Source organism: Sander lucioperca, chromosome 10, assembly GCF_008315115.2.
Source record: "Sander lucioperca isolate FBNREF2018 chromosome 10, SLUC_FBN_1.2, whole genome shotgun sequence".
Taxonomy (NCBI): domain Eukaryota; kingdom Metazoa; phylum Chordata; class Actinopteri; order Perciformes; family Percidae; genus Sander; species Sander lucioperca.
In genome coordinates, this window is record NC_050182.1 from 15,578,528 (window position 1) to 15,601,879 (window position 23,352).

At 41.4% G+C, this 23,352-nt stretch overlaps 1 protein-coding gene across 1 annotated transcript in view; it reads left to right on the forward strand.

Moving 5' to 3' along the window:
• The window catches only part of iglon5 (IgLON family member 5), a 99,176-nt gene that overhangs the window by 59,534 nt on the left and 16,290 nt on the right, over positions 1-23,352 (forward strand). The window contains exons 2-3 of the mRNA XM_031314278.2: positions 18,599-18,677; positions 21,560-21,792. Coding sequence (XP_031170138.1) covers positions 18,599-18,677; positions 21,560-21,792 — 312 coding nt within the window. The remainder of the gene's footprint in view (positions 1-18,598; positions 18,678-21,559; positions 21,793-23,352) is intronic.

The following is a 23,352-nucleotide window of genomic DNA, read 5'->3' on the forward strand; positions in this document are numbered from 1 at the left end:
CGGTTGGACAAAACAAGCAAAGACCTTGGGCCCTGGAAATTTGCGATAGGCATTTTCCCTCTATTTTCCGACATTGTATAGACTAAATGATTAATTTATTTGTTGAGAAAATGGCAGATTAATCAATATTGAAAATAATTCAATACAAAAATTAATTGAATTAGATTTCTATTCGATTTCTTTGTTATTTAATTAAATGGATTATACAAACACAGACATTCCCATCTGTTATTTCTCTTATTAAGTCTCAGAGAAGCCAAAACAGTGCACATCTTTAGAAGGTACTTTATAGTCACATACACATACATGTAGCAAAATTCATTCTCTACATATAACCCATCCCTCAAGGGAAGAGTGGGCAGCCATTTAAAGCGCCCGGGGACCAACTCCAGGGGCCTCATTTATCCAAAAGTCAGGATTTATAAAGAATTTCCATGCGTAAAAATGTGCCCAGTTTTTCGCAACCTTTTGAGCATGCGTGTGATTGTGCTTAATGCTCCCAAGGTTTTGTAGACATTGCATTTTAGTGAACTCCGATGGTAACACGAAATATCACATGGACATAAAGTACTCTGGATGCATAGCGCACAGCCTGCATGTGAGCACACTCTAAATTTTAATTTAGTTTTCGTAACAATCAATTAGGTCTATCCATGAATTATAAAAATGGATATTTATATCCAAAAAATAAATCTATTTAAGGCCTCCAAACAGGATTTTGTTTCGATGTCCTACCTCTGTTAGGAGCACCTCGATCTCACAATCACTGAATCGTGTTTTTTCCCCATTTTTCTGTTTCATGATTGGTCATCAACGGCTTCTTTACAAGGCTGCAATATTCATTGATTGATTAATATGGACCTTGGGATGACCTTGGGAGGAGCGTGAGGCTTGTGCACAACTGCATAACGCACGTCTGTATTTATAACGAGAAGAGCGCGTACCGGTGTGCGCCGCAAGGTGTTATAAATAAGAATTTTGTTTTTGCGTACGAAAATTCTGACTTTTTGGCGCACAAAATCTTTCAGAATAGAATCTACGCACACTTTTATAAACATACAAACTCCACACAGAAAGGCCGGGAACGACCTGGATTTGAACCCAGAACCTTCTTGCTGTGAGGCCACAGTGCCAACCATTGGGCCACCACACCATTTTAAAACCATCTTGAAGCCCATTTGTTTTTTTGGCCAGTCTTTAATTATGTTATAATTTTATAACTTTTATTTTGTGGACCATTGTATTTATTTATTGGGGGTTTTTTTTATTGTCTTTTATCTTCTCCTTTTCTTCGTCCGGTAAAGCATTTGTAACTTCTGTTTTGGGACTATATGAATACATGTTTTGCTAATGTATTATTTTACCTTAAACAGTTTCTCAATTAAAGTACTACATCACATTATATATAACTATGATGATATAAAATTACATATTCTTTCATAAAAGATTGTCACCCACCGCTCATTTTGTCAAAGGGTTTGGAATGGTGATTAAATAAAGCAGCTCAATAAATGCTTTGTTTTCTTTTAAAAAAAGTGCAAAAATATTAAATAAATAAAATACATTATTATGTAAAGTGTTTGTTAATGCTTCAGCATGTAACCCAGCCATTACACCTCTAGAAAAGGTGTGAGATTTTAAATGGAGTGCAGCATCCACACAGAAAATCATGTAACACCAGGGAGAACAGATATAACTTCGTCTACATCAATACTCTGTGTTGTGTCCCTGAACATTCAGAAAACCCCTGAGTCCAGCATTTTTTCACCCTCTTTTTTACCACATGTACTTTGTCTAAAGTGTCAAGAGTACAAAAGCACCGCAAGGTGATGTTGCTCACTTTCCCAAAAAATTTGGGAGTAGACAAAGGACTTAAACCTCTGACCTCTGTGTGGAAGAACAGCTTTCACCTGGAGCACCGAGAGAAACCATCATTGTCAAGGGACATGATGATGATGACTAGGCAGTTTGTTTGCAAGTTTGCAGAGGGGGGAGAGAGACAGAGAGAAGGGGGGAGAAAAGCTTTAGGGGGAAGGACTGCTTGGCCTTAAAATGTATAATAGTAGAACTCTCAAGTGCACCATAGCTGGGATGCCCTTGAGTTAGCACAATTAACGTATACGCCCACTGGTACTATACATAGCTCTCTATAGAGGATACCATATATTTTTTAGCAGTACAATTTCAGCTTGTTAAATCTCCCATAATTCATAAATCATTCAGTGTTACTTCAGGATGTGACCATATAGAGACGTCCACACAAGATACACTGACCTCACAGTCTTCCCTCTCATGGTCTTGTATTTACAGTATTGCCGATATGATTTTAGAGCTTAGGGTTGGGCAAAGGTAACCAAACATGCACGCCCATCAATTACACCTGAGCTCAGCATAGCAGCAGGCTGCAAGGTTGAGCTGGGCGATATGGAGAAAATCAAATATCAAAATATTTTTGACCAGATACATCGATTGGCGATGTTGTGGCTATATTTTAAGGTTGACAATTGGTGCTTTCACAAAACAATGACACAATGAGATTTTTGATGAATCAGTAAGGTCGATATAATGACCAAGTGGGTAAAGGCAAATAATAGAACAGCTAGAACAGTCAGAAAATGACATCACTTTACTGTAATGCAGCCTTTAAAACCAGGAAAAGACAACACTTGTCATATTACGATTTTACGATATCCACAATTTAAGACGATATCTTGTCTCATATATCAATATCTTTATAATATCGATACATTGCCCAGCCTTACTGCAAGGGGTGCATCTTTAAAATGAAGCAATGTCTACTTGCAGACCCTCGTAACATGTAAAGAAGTTGGTATGTTCCACCAAATAATAATGATCCTTCTCAGATTGTTTCAATTGTGTGTAATAATATATAATACTTTTTAAAGGCTTGTTGTATATGTTATATGTTGTCATGTTTCCAGTTGTCAGCAATTACTTTGGTAAGAATTTTTTTATCATAGCTGATAGAAATCATAGCCAAAACCACAAAAATTAAGATTTTCATTGAGGCCTTGGATGTTTTTTTAGTGAACAAATAATTGTTCCGAACCTCGCTTCATTACAGTATATGCACACTTCCATTACTGGTGCCTTCATCCACTCTGATGCTTTTGTGGGCTCTCAGATACCAAGGGCAGAATGAGTAAAGCATTGAAATCTGCACATTGTATGAGTTGAAGGAAAAAAAATAGATAAGGGTGTGGTGCTGGTTGAAAAGATGGAGAGAGAAGCACGACTTCAGGGTTGTTTTTCTTGCCCAAAGGCTCCCTTGCAGGGAAAGGGGTTTCAAGCTTGCTAGAAAGAAACAAGGTTTTGCAATTAACCAAAGAGCCACTGAGAAAAAAAGGATGGGTGGTGGAGAAAGAGCAAAAAGAGGAAAAACATTAAAAGAGAGTAGGTGGTCCGTGTACTCACAGTGGCTGTCTGGCTGAAGTGCGTGTGTCAGTATCGCTGTGCAACATGGGAGGAAGTGAGGTGTAGGGGAGGGGATATATATGCAGCGATGCGTTGGTTTTCTGTTCTCTTTTTAAAAGAGGTGATGGCAGACGGTCGATCGCTGCAGTGCTCTGTCTTTCTTTCTCTCTCCCCTTGCCTCTTTGTTAAGCTAGGGCCCTGCTGCCAGCGACTGCCTGCTGCACCATCTGTGGCTGCAAAGTTCCCAAAATTCATTAGTGGAGAGAGGCAAGGGAAAATCCACCAGGAGAGTGACACACCTGGAGAGTCAGAGACAGGGAGGGAAGAGAGGTGACCACGAGGGCAGCAGCAGACGCAGGGCAGCAGAAACTGACTTTTGAAGCTTTTTAATGAAACATCGCTCTCAAAAAGAATGTAGAAGAGCAGGACGGAGGGAGAAAGAGTCAAAGGAAAGAGATAGATTTGGAGAATGAAAACTGAGTCAAGACGGTTGAGGTGAACTGAGCAATTCAGAGTAGAGAGAGATGATGCAGAGCAAAAGAGAAGAAAACGGGAAGAATGGAGTGAAGCAAATGGAGAAATGAGTCACAGAGGGAGTGGCAACAGAGAAAGAAGCTTGTGGAGAGGGGAGCCCAAAGAGGGGGAGACAATGAGGAGGAGGAGGAGGAGGAGGAGGAGGCTAACGAGGGGTGCCTCTGTGTGGCAGCGAGATGCTCTTTGTGCCTGTCAGACTAAAGATCAGGATTTGTGTGACACAGTTGTACTGAATCTCTAACAATGACAATTTGTCTTTTGGTGTCTTTATCGGTGGAGCCGTTTCTCTCCATATTTTTAATCACCAACCTCTGCTTTGTTTCTCTCTCTCTGTTTAAAATTACTTCATTGCATGTCAGCTTTATTTGACATAAACTATGGTGATAGTTGGCAGAAAGCATAGGAGAGCAAATTAAATGCAGCAAAGGTCCTAAACCTGAAAAAAATCAACAAGCAGATGGATTTATCCTGCTTATCCTATAGGGCGATATTGGCTCCCTTTTTATTGCCATTAATAACTTGTGAGAAATTGCATTTGCCCTTCTCCTTCTTGTTCTCTGACTTCTTCAGCATTCCCCTGGCTGGCTTCCTCCACCTCTTTTTCTATCACCTTCCCAACCTTCCACCTTCCTTCATCCCCCCCAACCAGCTCTTACACCGTCTTCTAACTGCAGCACTGACTCGTGATTCCCACGAGGGCTGCGAGGTGACAGGGATCGAGGCGCTTTGTGGAACTTGTATGCTCAGATAAGCTGCTGAATTAGAGAGTGGAAACGATCAGCTGTGGCATTGCAGGGGAGAGGAGATGAGCAAGGAGGTGAGAAAATAAGAAAGTAGGAAGGTGTATAGAAGAGAGAGGCAAAAAAGGAGAAAAAATAGGTTAGGTCAGGATGGGAAATAGAGGATGAGCAACATATTTGGAAGGAGAAGCAAACTGAGATGAGGATAGTTACGGTTGCTATGCCTGTCAAGCTCTCCGATAACGCTGTCAGATTTACCACTCAAAATTTGAAGTCATTTTTGAAATTGGGTCGTTGATTTCAGACAAAAAGCAGGTGTTTACTTTCTAGCCAGTGTCCATTGATTTTGTGGTCTGCAATCTGAAATGAGCAGGCTAGCTTATCAAGCCAACGTTTGATAGCTCCATGAATTGGTTTGAAATGCTGTCAGACTTTTTAATATTTTCAGCTGACTTGTTTTAAAATAGGTATTTTGGGTTTAACTGTGCACTGCATTTTCACATTAACTGTGCTTAAAGCTAAGCTCATACAAAAAGTCCATTCAAAAGTCCAATCGGACAGTTATTCCGTTCTAAAAAACAAAAGCCGGTTTGGCTGCTTAGTTTACATACTTGTTCGTACTTTCAAACAGTATATTTTCGCTTTTAATGTAACAAGAGAAAATGCTTTTAAGATGAAGACTAACTGGCATGTTTGGCAAACATAATGCTATCTTGGGTAATGCTGGCCTGGGGTTGCTGAAGTGTAAACTTCCCCAAATCCGATAAAGAGCAGGACGGAGCTGCTAGCCTAAAGTCTAAAAACATCCACGGCCAGCTTTCATACAGGGGATTTGCTACTTGTGAATGTAACGCTTGGTTACGTACAGCAGTAAGCTAGTTCGGCTAACATGTAAGTTAGAGCCCAAACACACCGTTTAATGCATTCATTTTGCTCTTGTGCTTCTGATTTTGGAAAGATTAAAAATAAGCTGCCACCTTCCAAACTTTTGAAATACCAAGTATTGTTCTGTATCTTACTACATCGCTATATACACACTGCGTCAACATGTGGAGAAAAGTTGCAAGGCTGTGATTGGACAATCGGTGTTCGGTGGAACGGTTTAGAGAACTGAATTGTCAGTCCTCAGATTCATGCATATTCATATATGCGTGACATTTATGTGCGTCAGCATAAGTACATGTGGCTTCTGCATGCAAGCCCGCAACATTGGGTGCAAACAAACTGTGTACCCTATAGCAAACAACATAGAGATTGACAGCCACACACAGACACAGAGTAAAAGAATAATGCAACTCAACTCAGTCTCACGGCAGTTCGCGAAATGGTCACGTTATTTAATCTATTGATTTGTGTACACGGACAAGTTTATCTAACGTATTATAATACTAATGTATTTCAATGGGAAGCATCTTTCGTGATCACAGCACGACTACGGTAGCAAGTAGTATGACCAACCTCTGCGCAGGGAGGTTGGTTGGGGTGGTGGATGGGTCAAACAACAAAGGACTTTCACCCCGGAGAACGGGGATCGTGTCCCGCGTGGGACATTAGCTTTTCCCGTTGTTCTTTTCCTAAACCCAACCGTCCCGTTGTTGTCCCGTGTCCCCCAGAGACCGCGGACCGTGTCCTTTCCCCGTTCTTCTTTTCCTAAACCCAACCTCCGTATAGATGCTTCCCATTACGTGCTGACCACCACGAAAAAAACGATATAAACATATTGTCTGTGTACACAAATCAATAGATTAAAAATAACGTGACCATTTCACAAACTGCCGTGAGACCGTATTGAACAACGATCCTCTATAGAGCTACATAGAGAGAGAAAAATGGAGAAAGCAGAGTGAGGAAAACATCAAATTTGATTCTGAAAATGTGTCCAGCTCAATGCATAAAGGACTTAAACTGAGAAAAAGTCCCCCTGATAAAAGTACAGCTTACAACTGCTGTACTATTGAGGTAACGCATTAGTCTCGTGTGTTTAAGGTCAAAAAAGGTCTAAAAAACAGGAATGGCTGCTGCTTTGACTGTTTGTTGCTTCATCTTCCTGTCAGCTTCGTATATCGTCATCATCCTCAAGGAAAATACATTTTTAACGCTGTTAAAACCCACTCTGCCATATATTTTGTGTTTTTGAACTAATTTAGATACCCAGCCCAATGTAGGTGATGTGACATCATGCAAGTTTGTTAGCAGAGCATTTTGCTATCTCCGTACCGTAGGCTACTTTACAAACTGAACAATTTGGATCAAGGCTCAACAAACTAAAAGTGAGAAATTCAGTGTAGACTAGATTAGAGCTCTAATCAGGCCTTAAAAGTTAGGCCTGACAAGGCCCGAGCCCGACAAGTACATTTTGATTGACAGCCCGTGTAAAATGATAGAAATTAAGACCGAACCCGACCAAACCCATCGATCTTCACGTCTAGACTGGATACCAATTTTCTCAGCTGACTGTAGCCTCAGTACTGTAGAACAAAATGCAAAGCAGCTTTAGAAAGTGTTATGTTTCAAGGACATTGCATTATGACAATAATTTCTCAATCTGACATCTCACTCTCTTGCTCTAACAGTGCAATTCCAGGAACCACATGAAGTCTCTATCTTTAATAGAAGTAGATGAGGCAGATTCAGGAAAAGTGGGCACACCGCAAAAGAGTAATTTACTTCAACACAAAACTCCTGGAACACGCTGAACATCACAGAATGATGATGAGTTACGTAAAAGTGTAAAAGAATCCGAGGGAGGATCTTATTCTTGAAAATATTCACCTAATCTTCTCAATGATCTTCTATTTGTTGGAAAAGGGTTTTTTTTCAGTCAGGCTCTGGATACTGAGTCTGGCACAATCATGTCTTGCTGGAGGTGAACTTACGTCTCAGGGGCTTGATTTTAATCTTTTACTGCAGGCTCTTGTGCAAATGTAGGGAATAAACATCTGGCTAATGTTTTGTCGGTTCATTTGCAGATGAAGTCGATGCCGATGCAGTACGGAGTGAGTAAAGATAATGAGACAGCTCGTAAAAAGGTTAGAAATCATGTGCTAAAAAGCAATCTCGCTATGACACATTCACTTGCTCACTTGCTGAATGGTAATAACGAATGACATGTAAATTAAGGAAGCTGTCTGAAGTCTGTTTTAGACTAAACTGAGGCTATATAAAAAATGTTTACCATGTGCATTAGCATGCACTTCACAAAGTTAGTTTTGTAATATTTTTGGGAAAATATTTCCTACAGCATAGAATAAGCTTTCACTTGAGCAGAATTCATTGTCATATATACTCTTTTCTCAGTCTTTGACATTTGCAATACATCCTGGCAGTTGGCTTGTTTTATTATTATTATTCAATTTATGTCTTAAGAAGATGGGACATCGTGTTGCCCTTTTGTTGATTGCTGTAAAGTGAAAGACACTTGAAATTTAAATGATACTCCAGGTTTTTTTGCTGTGGTTATCAACCGTTACAACTGTCAAGGCGACAGAGCAAGTGAGAATGTGTGTATATGTGTATGTAATACCTGCTTTTATATTTGTATGTGGGTATATGCATGTACATAAGGAATGTATGCAGGCTTCATATGCTTGTGTGTGCTTGTGGCACAGTAGTAAAATTGTTTTTGCAGCTCATTCACACATGAGGGAGAAGGGAGCCAGAGATCATTTCCAGTGCTCCACATGAAGGAGCATTAATCCAATTCAAAGTGCTCCAAGGAGTGGCCCCCTAATAACTTATGGTGACTTAGGAATTTGTTTATGTTTGTAATAGTGCACTGAAAGATTAATTACCGTCCTCCACAATATGAGTTATATAACCCTTTCTGCGAGGAAGCACAAAAGGAAAACACCCAAGAAAGTGATGTGTAGGGATAAATGAAAGGCAAATTAGCCCGTGGCATTGTATTTAATTACGTATTACTCTATCATAGCTTTAGTTATGCCCCTGATTTCCTCATGTTCCTCGATAGCCTCAGGCTTGGGTAAAACAGCTTCATCAGTAACATGAGCCAGCAGATTCATCAGTGGCTCAGTCCACCAGGGCTGACATAAACACACAGCTTAGCTTTGCCCCATGTTACTTGCTGCATGCTTGTTTCCTTCTCAGACTATGACACTTTAATTCACCTTTATCTTTCTTCTCATCTCTCTTTTCTTGATTCTCAGTATTTTTTGTGCATGTCATAGACGAGACCCCTCTCAGTTCTGCTCAGCTGCAAAGATTAAATGGGCTCTCCATCGATGCTCTTTTGTAATCCATCGGCCTCTCCAAAGAAATACCAAAAGCATGTCATCACCCTGTCGGAAAGCAGAGGGTTGGAGGGTGAAAAGGGAGGGAGACTTGTGGGTGTTCAAAGTCGGGCTATTTTTTTTTTTAACTTTATTTTTGCTCAACTAGATGAAGAGAGCACCAAGGAGCATGCGAGCAAGACTAAACACGCTGTCGAGGGAATGGGTAGGGACTTTCCTGCAATTGGTCAGTGACAGTAAACAACGGATGACATCCCGGCAAAAGCTGGCCGGGATGTCATCCACCTTCCATGTGGTGTGAGACAGGGAGGCAGAGAGAAAGAGAATTGAACTTCAAGATATGTTGGAAGAGAGTACACTCTAGCCTACCTCACAAAGAACAATGACCTGGACCAAACTCCCTCCAACTTCCAGACCAAGTCCTGAGCTTGGTGGAGGTGGCAGTTTGAATGTCTGCCACATGCTCTCCAGCACAGCTGGAACCAAACATAACTGGCGGCGGGGGCTATGTGTGCAGGAGCTAGTGGTGCCGAGTCACAGCAGTTGAGCAACAATGGCAAGCTGCTGCGTTTCAGAATGCAAATTAACCTCATACACAGCTGTAAGGATGGCTGCGGGCACAGCCAGGCAAAATCCAACTGCACACAAACGGACGGATGTATGCAAACACATGCACAAAAACACACTTAAACACCCGCACACATGCACGCACACGCATACACACACGCACACACACACACACACAACCACAGACACACACACACACACACACACAGACACCCACAGATTCACAGACATGCACGCAGCAAATGGATATAAACAAGCTTGCAAATACATGTGCATTCATTCTTACTCTCTCTCTCTCTCTCTCTCACACACACACCTTCACACGCTGATGCTTACTTCATCTGTACTTGCCAACATCTTAGTGCACTGCACCATGCCTCCCTCTTTTTTTCCTCCTTCTCCTATTCTGTCCCTCAGGAGCTCCCTCCTAAGCAGGTGTTAGCTGATTTCTGTTCCCTCAGGTAATTCTGTTTTGTTCTTCGCAGCAAGTACTGCTGCTGTGAATTATCCTGACAGTACCTTACTCCTGGGCTCTGGCCCTCACCTCCCTCCTCCTGTCGTCCAACTCTTTTCCTTCTCTTTGCCTGCACCCTGTGCATCCATCCTTCCCTCCCTGCCTGGATTTCCTCCTTTCATCCTCACTCTCTTGCCACCCTCCTGTGGTGCAGGTATACCCCTGGATGAGCTGCCCAGGGGTCCTAAACAGCACATCAGCCCATCCACAACAAACCCACATACATGCAAAAATGGACCTACACACATACACACATTAAAAATGTTCACTCAAACACACATGCCAGGAAATATACACACATGGACGCACACATGCTTAGATGTAACCCAATTGCACTTGAAACTGCCATATTCCAGCAGCACACTCAGTTATTTGTGCATTCATTGAGATTGAGTGTGTTGATATGAAAATGTTGCTGCTCCCCTGTAGCCAAAATGTTGTTCCCTTTTGTTTTGCTGCTTGCAAAATGCACAGACAAAGAATGACTTATTTTAGATTGCTCATTACCATAGAGGCTTCAGACAGCTGCTTATTGCCCTCCATTCAGTCATCACAATTAACTGGTCTTATTACTCTGAGTTAGAGTAAGCTAAGTCAGTGGTGGTGCCGTAAAGGCTTAAGCATGCTAAAAGAAATCTAAACAAAAGCTTAATGACATCTTTTATTTAGTTCCACATCGACTCGAGATATTGTACGAAATTCACTGAATGCATTTTCAGCATCAGCATCATCTTTTATCTTTGATGGAAATTGCATGATTTCAGCTCTTTCAATGTAAGTTAATGTCCAGATTAACTACTGCCGCACTAATTCTCAAGCTCTCATGAAACTCTTTTTTTCCCATTAGTTCTACTGTTCAAGTGTCATAAATGACCATTGGCAGCTTGTTTTGCCTGGTCATCCATTTCACACACATGCTGGCCAACACTCAACTGACTTTTTGATGCCTCATTCTTTTTGACTCCACTTTACGGCCAATGGTGCTATCGAAAATAACTGCTCCCGTGCTATTACACTCCTTTGTCTCCTGTCACTATCGCCCGGTAATTGCTGTTTTTATTGTAGCCTCTTAGAGGCTCAAGTGTAAACTATAGGGTAAGCCTCGCCACTGTGCTGGCAGCTTAACCGCATGACTGGAAATATTTGTTCAGTCTCACAGCATCTGACAGAGCTCCTATAAACAGTAAACATATGGAACACCAGACCACATTCACAGTTTTATTACACAGTTTTATTATTTATTAATTTATGTAGACATTGTAGTATAAGGCTGGTCCTCTCAAGAAAAATGCTAGAATCAGTTGTTTCAACAAATGCCAGGAAACGGGTTGTTCAGTTTAATTTGGAGGACTTTTTGAAGTTTGCATATTGCCATATGTTATTATAGATATACTGTAGATAACAGAAATATATTCCGATTAATGGTACACTGTGGAGTTTTTGACCACTACTGGTGATATAGAGCAATGCTTTGAAGAGCAGGTCCCCGTTGTGTTTGTATATCTTGTGGGTTTTTTTAGTACACACACATGGACCCAATACACTTTCCTGCCAAAGATTTAACACTATTTGCCAGTCAGTGTCGGTATGGCAACAAGAAAGGTGGAAATGCATCAGAAAAAGGCACAGAAGGTAAAAATTGCTATCTTGCAGACACAGATGTAAACAATGAAGGTTTTAAAACGTAAAAGAATGTCTTGGCAAATCTCCTCTGATGAAGGAAATTAAATCAACACATTTGTTAGACCTCAAGGATATACAAAATGCATTTGGGAAGAGACACTGCATTTAATATATTTTTTTATGTAAACATTTTTTCAAGAAACCTCAAGAGCAACTTTAGTATAATTAAAGTTTTTCTTATCATAATGCCCAGTTAAATATACATGAATATAATGATAATGATATGATAATATCCTCCAAATATTCAACTTATCCATCCATTGTACCTTTTACTGTATGCTTTTACTATTATATAAATCAAACCAAAATGTAAATTTACAACTCAGATTTGCCCGGTGCCAAAGAAGGCACCATGCTGCTGTTAAGTTATTCTGTTCCTTTTTGTTGCTTATAAAGTATGTTATTGTCAGAGAATGCTCGATGCAGAGCTACTTGGGGTGAATCAGTATTTAAAGCTTCTCTTTTAAAACAGTGACAGCACTTGCCCACAAATCTGTCAAATTACCAGTGCACAGGGTGTATTTAGGGGAGTCTACAGGGCCCTGTGTAAGGCGGGCGTGTGTACTCACTTTGAAAGGAAGTAACAGTTTAACTACTGTATTGATTTCAAGAGTGCTAAGGGGTTTAGGCGTCGGACCAAGGAAAATGGGGGGTAAAAGAAAGCAGAGTGGGCCTCGTCCCGGGTTTTACCACGCTCAGCTTTTCTCCCCGGCCACGCTTGATTCAATGGTAAAGATCTGTTGCTGCCCATTGAAGTTGTACAACTGCTGCATTGAGTACTGTATGGCTCTGTGCACTCTGCAGTGCTCTATTGATTGATGTGTGAAGAGGGATTAGTGGGTGGAAGGGAGGGAGTGGAGGATATGCTGAATGGGAGGGAGGGATGGGCAGAGCGACCAGAGGCAGAATTGTGGAAGCAGCATGTGTACAATAAAAAGGGGGCAGATGTCACATTTTTGGTGAAGCCAAGTTAAACACCCGAGGGTGATGCCCTGCTTTTCTGTAAATGTCGATGGTTTTTGGCATGCTTCTGAGATCAAGCTGTGTTAGCAGTCATGTGTGTGGTTGCAATGTGAGATCCAGTAAGTCCAGCTAAATGTCCAACCAATCCTCTTGATGCCGCAGAACGAGCTCACCAGAGCAGTTAACATACACAAATAAGCCACAGATCACATAAACACCTGTTCCAGTCATTCCATCACATTCCTCCAACAGGAAAAAAAACATACTTTTTGGTCCGAGAGAGTGAAAAAAATGACTTTACCTGGCAGATTCAAAACAATTCATTCACCGTGACTTCTCTGACATTTCTTAGATTTCCTGTCAAGTGGAATCCTTCTGATATCCATTTTGCTTCACCAGCAATTGTGAAAAGCAGGCGACCTGCATATCCATCTTGTTGTGCTGTTTGAGCGTGGCATCCAGGTGGTTTCTCACACCTTGCCCATCACTCTCTCCCTGCTCTCCCGTTGCTCTGTCCCTGACAGGTGGTGCTGAGGGTGGAAGGAGCCAGGAGGGGTGTCTGGGATTTAATCGATAAGGAGTGGAGGGGCTGAATAAGTAGTGGAGTGAAGGAGTGGGGAGAGATGGGGCTTCAGAGGTGGACATGGGGTTGGATTTGGGCCGTTCAGAATTAATGAGATCAGACTAGGAAGAGAAAGGGATATCTGTGCCGGTTAATGTTTAATCCCCCACCCCCAACCCCTTGTCTCCTGCCTCAGGCTCCCGGCATCTGATAATCCTTGGGCTGCCTCTCTTCATCATCAAGGTGTCGGAGGATAGTGCCTCTGTAAATATTTAATTGGCTGCAGCATGCCGGTGTTAATTATGCGGGTGTGTCTTTCCTTTTTTGCTTTGCTCTCTGCCCCAGCGTTACTGTGTCCTCACACTTTTCCCTCTTCATATTGATGCCACTCCATTGCGCCTTCTCTTTCTGCCACTATGAACGCCAATACTGCTATTATCACATAATAATACTGTTGCTATAACTGTATAACTACCTCTGCTGTGGCAGATGCTTCACAACATCCTGTAATTTCATATTCCACTATGGCTTTTCCTCGTTCTCAATGACTTTCTTCTTTCAGGACCTCACCTCACCTTGGCTATCTATTTTCAACTCTCCCTTCCAACCTTGTGCCTCTCTCCTTCTCCTTTCAATTTCAAAACCACGGCAGTCTCCGTTAAAACGGATTATTGTTAAGGGTTTCATTATAGCCTCCTCTGTTATCCGTCTTGACGCCAATCATGCTTTCAGAAGTAGCTATGCCTCCTTTCTGTGTTTATTTGATCGTCAAGGGCAATGCGAAATAGATGAACAGTACAAAGACAGCCTTGCAAGGAATACGCAGGCTAAAGTTGTACAGCTCAATAGAGCTCTACTCATAAGTGCCTGCCAGTAGCAAGTGCAATTACAAACAGGCGCATGTAAAAGTCAAGAGAATACAAATCACATAATTGATGTCTCATGGGTACTGAGCAAGGAGCCTTGCAAACGCTGCAAAATACACATTGCAGGAGAGACAAAAACACTGGACCACAAGTGGAGGGAATTATGTGAATGATTACCTATGAGCCAGCAATAGATGAAGTGTTATTCACAGATGAACAAAACAGATTTCTATATTTGCACGATGTACATTGTAATGGCTGAACTAATTGACAAAGATCTCCAGTATAGGTGAATTAATAGTTTGCTATAGCCCAGTGTTTTCCTGTGTAAAAATGCCAGACCCTAGACCTGAGGCTGAATACTGTGTGCAGACAAAGGCTCGACGGGGTTCATTTGGACAGCAATGTGTGTGTGTGTGTGTGTGTGTGTGTGTGTGTGTGTGTGTGTGTGTGTGTGTGTGGTATGGAAATGGGGCTTTCTTTTTGTGCCAACAAAACAGCAGGTCATAGCAAGGACAAGAGATACCAGTAACCATGGCAGACTGTATTTGCTGTAGACAACAGTGAGCAGGGAAATTTTATATGCTCGTCTCCACACCAACACCAGGGACAATGCAGTGTTCACCACCAACACTGTTCTACATTTATCATTTCGCTATTCATACCCAGCTCACTTGTGTTTTCATATGGGCTCAGGATTTTGCTCTCTCATAAACAAATCCATTTTTGTTTTAGTAAAGTAGTGTACTAAAGCGGTAAAGACAAAAGGCTTTCTTTTGGAACTCACATTGGGTTTGTGTTTCCGCATTTAGAGTCTGCAGAGTAGTCGGTAGTTTAAGCTTCCCTGTTGGCAAGCACCCCCTCCTTTCTAGAGTTTGAATGGGCGAGACTCATGAATTCTCCTGGTGGGTGCAGTTCATCGGCCTGCATGCTGAGCCCCAGGAGGAAGAAGAGAAAAAGAAGAATTTGAGATACTGTAGGGATCAATAGAGTCGAAAGTAGCCTGGGAATTGAAAGTGATGTCTGACTTTTCTGCTTTGGCCACGCAACAGCACACTGCTGGTTGCACTCCGGACTCATTATTGTATTGTTTGATCATGTCTGTTGTGTTTGGCCGGCAACATTTGAATTCATTGCCTGAAAGGGATAAACCATTACATCAAAGGGTTTGAGACACTTGCTGTCATTCAGCCAGATGCTGTTTACATTTTGTTGTTTTACACCCAACACTCCCACTCCCCCATTAAAGAGACGCCGCAGATGCACGCTTTATATTCCTTTTATTTGTAGAAGCATTAACCATTTACCTCCATGTATTAACCATTTACCTCCATGTATGTCATGTAGACACAAAATCCTGCACTCCTAAGTTTTGGTCTTGCAGGCATGGAGACCGAAAACAGCTGTATCAGATTAGGTAATGCATCAGATGTTAACACAACATTTTTACTAAAGAATTTGTCAGCTGAAGCTGTCAAACAATAACACATTTTCATCAATAGTAGAAAAAAAGTCTGTAGCATTTCACTCAAAGCACCACTGTGCTTAATTACAGTCTACAGGGCTTTTAGCCTTGTTATTCAAGACACCCAAGTGATTTATTGTTTTGCACTTTTGCACACACATTTTGGGGGTTATAAGCATTCCGCATTCACTTTGGCCCTTTGTATCAAAAGTTTTGAACTTCGAAAGTGGAGCCACAGCAATAATAAAATACCATTCCATACCGAGGGTTTAGGATGTTGTGGTCTGCCTTAGGTTTTCGATATTATCTTGGTGCCAAAACAAAGTAGTCCAGCTGTCAAGCATTAATAGATGATTGCTTCTCATGCAATGCTTTGCTACCAAGGTGAAAAAAGGAAAGTATGAACGCCAATATTTGTCTTAAGACAGAGCTGATCTCCCATCTCTCAAATACAGATGCTGTAAAACATTTTCAATTTTTGTGATCACAACTTGTACCAAGATAAAACAACACTTTCACTGTTCAAAGTCAGTGACAGAGGTCAAAAGGTGTTACACGGTAGTGGATGTTTGCATCAAGAAGAGTGGATGCTCGATGTTTGTGTATGTGTGTGTTTCCTTGTGTGTATTTTGACTTTATGTGTCTAGATGAAGTTACGTTTGTATTTTCCTCGAGGGATGTAAAGTGAATATTTGTCACAATGAACTCAGACAAACCTTCATTGCCGCTTGTTTGGCTCATCGATAAGTGTTTGATGAGTTCATGTGTGCGTGTAAACCTGCTTATCTGTGATTGGTCCTGTGATGCAGTGTGTGAGAGGAAATATGGGCTCAATGTTTTGACCTGGTTATCATGTTGTGCAGCGTCTGGGAGTGGAGGCAGGGTGATACAGGTTTTAGAATGCGAGGTGCCAATCGAGCTGTGAAAATGGGAATTGAGTAGGGAAATGGGAATTGCTCCCCACTGGTTTGTAACCTTCGCAATGTTGTTTGGAGCATTCAGCGTATGCATTCATCATTCATTCAATCAAAATGGGTGGGTCGCGTGTGTGTCCCACTGGTTACATTATATGATAGAGAGAGTCTTTTCTCTACGTGTGTGTCTGTAATTGCGTATGTGGGGTAGTGTGTATTTATGACAGCATGTCACACCCGTCTCCAAGTCCCAAGCCCTGGAACTGAATTAAATTAACCTAAATAAAGTCTAGTTTGTAGAGTACAGAGCACTTAAAAGGGAACAGCTGAGGGCTTGAGCTGAGGACTATCTGAGTCTAAGACAGGAAGCATAAGCGCAGTGACGCTATGCAACATCTGTAGTAAAAACCACAGATAAACGAAAGCTTGTGAAAATGTTTGGAACATTGGACACAATGGCTAATGTGCTACACCCCTCACCCAAGTCTTTCAGAGAGAGTGAGAGATGGAGCCAGTTCTGGGATCCTTGGCCGGCCTAGATAGCACAGCATCAGTGGCAGCAGCAGCACCCATTAATGCGATTACAGCTTTAAGAGGGAGATTTTCAAGGCCAGTTTTCTTTTGAGGCATCATTAGTTTGTCCTCCTGTCTTGCATTCCACCGGTATGTCAGCAAAACAAACGTTCACATTCAAACAAATGAGCAACAGACTGCTAGATACTGTTCTGTTTATATACGCAACCATGAGCAACACATACACTGGTGCACACACAATCACTCACACATGAATATATGAATACACAAGCATGAATGTAGCCTATATTTTCTACGGCATATTCACACAGATATGCCAAAGTCACAAACATGCGGAAAAAGAGAAAAGCCATAATTAGCCTTTATTTAAGAGATGATGAATTATTATTTAGTGTAGTAGGCACTTCTTAGGACTTTCTGCAATGCAGTTTGAAAACCTTTTGATTAGCAATCCATGAAGTGCATTATAATTCTCAAGCCTCTCTCATTATTCTTTGTAATGAAAACCATGATTCCACAAAGACCATCCTTTAATTTAAAACCCACACTTCCTGTGGTGGTGCATTGCTGTCATTTTGGGTATCATATCTTAGTGGGTTCACAATCGGCATGCCTAACATGTCTTTGGCTTTGTGCAGCTATTTAACAAACCTTGAGGTGCTTCTAAGCTCCTCACTGCACCGGCTTCGTTTCATAAAGTCACCATTTATTAAACCTCAAGGCTAGACCACAGCAAACGCCTATTGTAGATATTGAGGTCATTTTGCAGGCGGAGGGAAAAATAGATTGTCGGAGATGGAGGGAAGACACAGGCCGAGGTATCTGGTGTCATGCTGTGATTTGGCAGAGTTTAGATGGACAGAGTCAGGTGTCTTACCGGGGAGCGACCTGCCTCAGTGGGCAATATCATTGCCAGCATATAAGGTCTTTGGTTATCTTTGTTTGCAGTCCAAGCAAGTTCACAAAAATTACTTCAAACTGCTTTGAAGTGTTTTTCTCACCTGAGTATCTGAAACACATCTCACATATGCCAAGTTCGTGTTTCTTCTTTAACTAATGGCTCTCAGTATGTGTGTCTGTTTTTGTGTGTGTTTGTGCTTTTGTAAGCATGTGCCTCTGTTCTCTGAATGTATGTGTGTGTGTGTGTGTGTGTGTGTGTGTGTGTGTGTGTGTGTGTGTGTGTGTGTGTGTGTATATTGGTAGGCAGGATGAGCATCCCTTCTGTTACCGTTGCTGTCCCTTCATTTCACGCTCCGACAGCTCCGCATGAATCCTCTTCCTTTGGCTCATTATCAGTGCTGTTCAATGAACGCGCATCCCTCCAGAATGCAGGGTAAAACCAAATCATTATTCAAGTATGGGGGTCAGTGCAGACGTTGTGACACTTTTGTTTAGTATATATATTACCTTCCCTTCAGAAATAAGTAAGCAGGATGCACAGCACATCCCCGCCCAACCTGATTAAGTGAGGTAGTTGATTCTCAAGCACCTGACCTGAGATTGATGAATAGCGGAGCGTCTGGTGCCATTATTGGGGGCTCATTGGTCTTTTCTCTCATTTTTCTTGGCAGCGTCCAGTGTGCACGGAGCAGAATTCGGACACCTGCCGGACAACATTACAGTGTTGGAAGGAGAAAGCGTCACTTTGAGGTAACTTTTGATCCTACACCTGCACCTACTAATTACATTAAAAAAAAACATGTTTGTGTTCCCCCCCACCTGTCTTGCCAAATGAATTGCCAATTCTCTGTCACATAACTTCAGTTAGGTGTCCCACATTGTGCCATATTTTCCAGCCGTGTCTATCCTATAGGTAATTGAATGATATTACCTGTCAGATGTGGCCGGAGTTATCCCGTCTGTCTGCAATCACATTGTACTTATATGTAACAATAATGATGCACAGGTCAGTTGGGTGGCTGGACCTCCTCTACGTCCAACCACCCCTGCCTAACTGTGAGTGATAAAGTAGAAATCACAGCTTTCACTGGCTACCAACCAAGCAGAAAAACAGCCAACTTGCTTTTTTTTTTTGGAAGTGACCTGGCTTGACAGTACATTCAGAAGCACAAAAGAAAAAATCAGAGTCAACATTACTTTCATCTCCTTTAAGCGTACACCTCTTCAGATCTGTGAACAAATTCTTCTTTTGGTCCCTTCCTTACATATATATATATATATATATATATATATATATATATATATATATATATATAAATATATATATTATATATGTAATATATTATTCTGTAGCCAAGTACAGTCCTGTCAATATTTGTTCAGTCAGGAACACTCTCATCATAGATTTAACCATTTATTGCAACAAATGGAAATACAGTTATACTTGGCGATGAAGGCTCTGTTCTGATGATGCTCCCTGGATCAGCCAAGCCGCATGCTAAGATGACACAGGGAGCACACTGCTGAGACCCCCCTGTACACAAGAGTAGGCCCAATCCAAGACTTCAAAACAATTTCAGACATAGTTATAATCTTCCAAAACCGGGAAGGTGGAGGCTGGGGTGGTACAGGCAAGCTTTGCCAGCAGCAGCGGTGTGAGGCAGCATTGGAGTTTCAGGAAGCAGAGAGGAATAGGGAGACATTTAAATGGACCGCCTGATGTGAAAATGGCTGTGATTGGTTGTGACTGACTGGAATGATGATTCAATTAGTGGGCCTTTGACTTCCGTGTCCTGCATGAACTAACGCAATGCTTAATTTAACATCAGCAAGTCTCTCTCATAAGTTGGAAATCAAAGAACCAGGATCCTGATCGATAAAGTCATCATGACATGTAGCCTGAAGCTAGTATTGATACTGTGGAGAAGTCCAATCTATTGAATTTGTTTGGGTGTTTTTACACCAGAAATTATAAACTGAATGGACCTGGGTGGTAAAATCTGTCCTTTCAACGTCACCTTTTATTCCTTAACAGTTTGGTATCAGGAAAGCTGTGCAGCAGTGTAACATTACAAACATCTTATTCTTGTTTTGCATTTTGTAATCAGATGTGTGAATTTAATCTGCACTGGACAGCCAATAGCTGACAATCACAAGACTAAACAGATTCATAAATAAACTCCATTTTCATGTAAAATCACTTTTGCCCAAGTGGCACAAATACTTGTGTTATGCTTGAGAAAATGCTGTTGTGTTGGCTTTGATGCGGGCCATTAAGACGAGGCACATTTTGATGCTATTATGGTGCTCATTTCCTCTGGGCTTGCAGTCCTGTAGCAACATCATCAGTGCAGATGTGATTCATTTTAAAAATACATTAATAGAGTGTTTGTACACAGATAATGAATTTTTAGGGTGTGATTTCATGCTGTATTGTGTCTTTATTCACCAGCCACAAACCGAATCTCTATCAAAATATTTCTTTATTCCCAAACCAGTTTAAAGTGGTTTGGCCCCTCAGGTCATGTGTCCACTTGAACATCAGCCCAGTGCCTTGTAGCCTATTTGTTAAAGACTACCAAGCTCACCTGCACTGTGCATTGATGCATTGTTGTGTCACTGCACTGACTTGGCAGGTGATCTAAGATCCACCTCAACAGTGATATTTATCCAGGTCATATCAATTAAACATGAGTACTATAGAGGCATGTCCTCGCAGCTAGGTGAAGCTGGGTAAGGACATCTAGTGGCCAAGCCAAGAACTGAAGTCACACCTTTAGACCATGGTTCCTGTTTTGAAGCGTGCCACATCCTTTTGGAACAACACTTCTGATTTACTGCGCACCGACACCATTATAATTTACTCTCTCATATATTTCCTTATTTCACATATTTTCCAGCCATTGCCATTAACTTTAATCGTGAGTTTACAGCCAGTTTTAGGCGAATGGCCAGTCGACATACCTCTGGACTTGAATTGTGTGTATCTTGCATTCATTGCATTCATTGCACTGCATTCATTTTCAGTGTTACCTTACAGACAAAGCAACTGAAGAGAATGATGGTATACAACCACTTCTCATACAATGCTCACAAGATATAACTGATCTCAACCATATTTTTTTTATAATGTGACCCATTTTCTCCACCCGTGTAACAGGAATAATGGATGATCATTAGTGCTGTGTTACCCAAGAGACAGATGACAAATAAAGGAAAAACCTGAATAAATGAGAGGAGAGACATAACAAATGCAGATGCTCATGTACAGTACAGGGCACACGGGGTCCCTGAATGGTTTTAATTGGTAGAAAAGGATGTGAGTCATATGACCTTTGCAGTCACTGTATTTGCACATCACTGAACACCAATGGATATACACCATCATTCACTATATTTTGGGAGAATGGTGTCCCAGTGCAATCTATTCTTTGGTGAATGGAAGCTCTTCTGTTGAAAAAAAGTACAGTGTTTAGCACTGTACTGTTTTTTCCTTTGAATTGTCACCCCTTTGTATATCTGTACCCATGATAAATGTAACATAAAAACACCTCTTAGCAGTATTTAGTGTAAACCCTAAATATAATGTCAAATAGGCCTCTCAACTGTAAATCGATCATGTCCTCTCACAGATGTCGGATCGACGAGGAGGTGACCCATAAGGCCTGGCTGAACCGCTCTAACATCCTCTTCACGGGGACAGACAAGTGGTCACTGGACAAGCGTGTGACACTGGCCAACAGTAACAACAGTGACTTCTCCATCCACATCGACAAGGTGCAAGTTACTGACGAGGGGCCTTACACTTGCACCTTCCAGGCCAATAACAAGCCCCGTGTCGCCCACGTCTACCTCATTGTCCAAGGTGAGCAGCCACTTTGAGAAAGAACAGGAATCTGTTATAAGTGACTTTAAAGTGTTTACTGTTTCCAGTGCTGGCTCATTACCCTGGCATACCCAGAGCATGCAGATTTGATTGCCACTGTGGCTGCAAAAAGTATATGTATGCGCTGATGTTACTGTAAGCAGCCTTGGATAAAAACTAAATGGCTTAATTATGCAATTCGTCATTCATCCGGGTGTATTGCTGCATATTGGGTTTGATTGAGGTTTGACTTCTGGGGAAGCAATTGAGATTTTACATTTCAGTGTTCCTCCTGTTCTGTTAAATCATGCTTAAAGTTATGATAGAAAACTTAGTAGGTAATGTTTTTATGATGTTTGAGCATTTAAGGTTGGTATTTAAGGTTATATCAAAATGTAATTAGCCTACTTGATGATGTCTTGAAACCTTAGCTGGCATGTGTGTGTGTGTGTGTGTGTGTGTGTGTGTGTGTGTGTGTGTGTGTGTGTGTGTGTGTGTGTGTGTCTACAGTAAAGCAAGCCTAGTGCAGATGACAGATAATCAGAAAGTCAGTTTCCATAAGGCAGCTGAGTCCAGGCTCATTTGTTATTTTCATGTGGCCCGTTAGAGTTATTTGTCTTTATAAACAGAAAGTTAGGCAGATCAGATGGATGAGGATGTGTATGTAGGAGATGAGGTACACAAGGGGCCTGTCCAACTGCCTGACTAAATAACTGACAGTGCAGGACCACAACTGGGGCTCAGTCATCAAGTCAGCAACTAAGTGAGTGAGACTCTGACTGATCCTGAGTGACATGATGTATTGGCACAGAACTGCCCAGAGGATGGATCTCAGACCTTTTCCCCTGCATGAGTCACTTTCAATGCATATATTGGACTGGTTTGTTGTGCAGATTGCATTTACATCACCAGCAGAATGAAACTGAAAACGTTTAACAGCATATATAATAGTACATTCTGCTGGATTGAAAACTCAAAGCCTGGCTAACAGCTCACAGGTGGCGGAGACAATGTCAGCTGCTTACTAACACATTCACACACTGCAGCCAAAAAAACTCTTGTCTGCAGGGTGCAAACCTGGCACAGATGACCATATATACCTAATTCCAAGTTGCCTGCAATTCCAGCCCTAGCTTGATATCACACAAAATAATTACACCCTGAAGTCAGTGCATCAAGCAGGAGCAGCTTCACCACCACTCCAATCTGTGCTTTATCGCTGCAAGTATTCAACTCCAGCTAGATAGAGAAAAATAGGCTCCTCTGTATATGTCTTGCAAAGAAAAGCAATCTCAGGGCCAAGCTCATTAAAAGCAATGATAATGGGCAATTTAAATTCAAGGGCCATCTTGTTATCAAACTAAATACATGCATAGTGCTTCAACAATTTGAGTTTGTGGTAAAATAGTATTCAGGAGTGGTCATTCACCTAAAAAGTAAAAATTCTGACTACCACTTCTACAAATTGTCTTCTTTTCTTTAAAGATCAAATTGGATTAGATGTCATGAGAAGATATTTAATGCACATTTTCATTAATTTATAATTCAGTGCATTTAAAT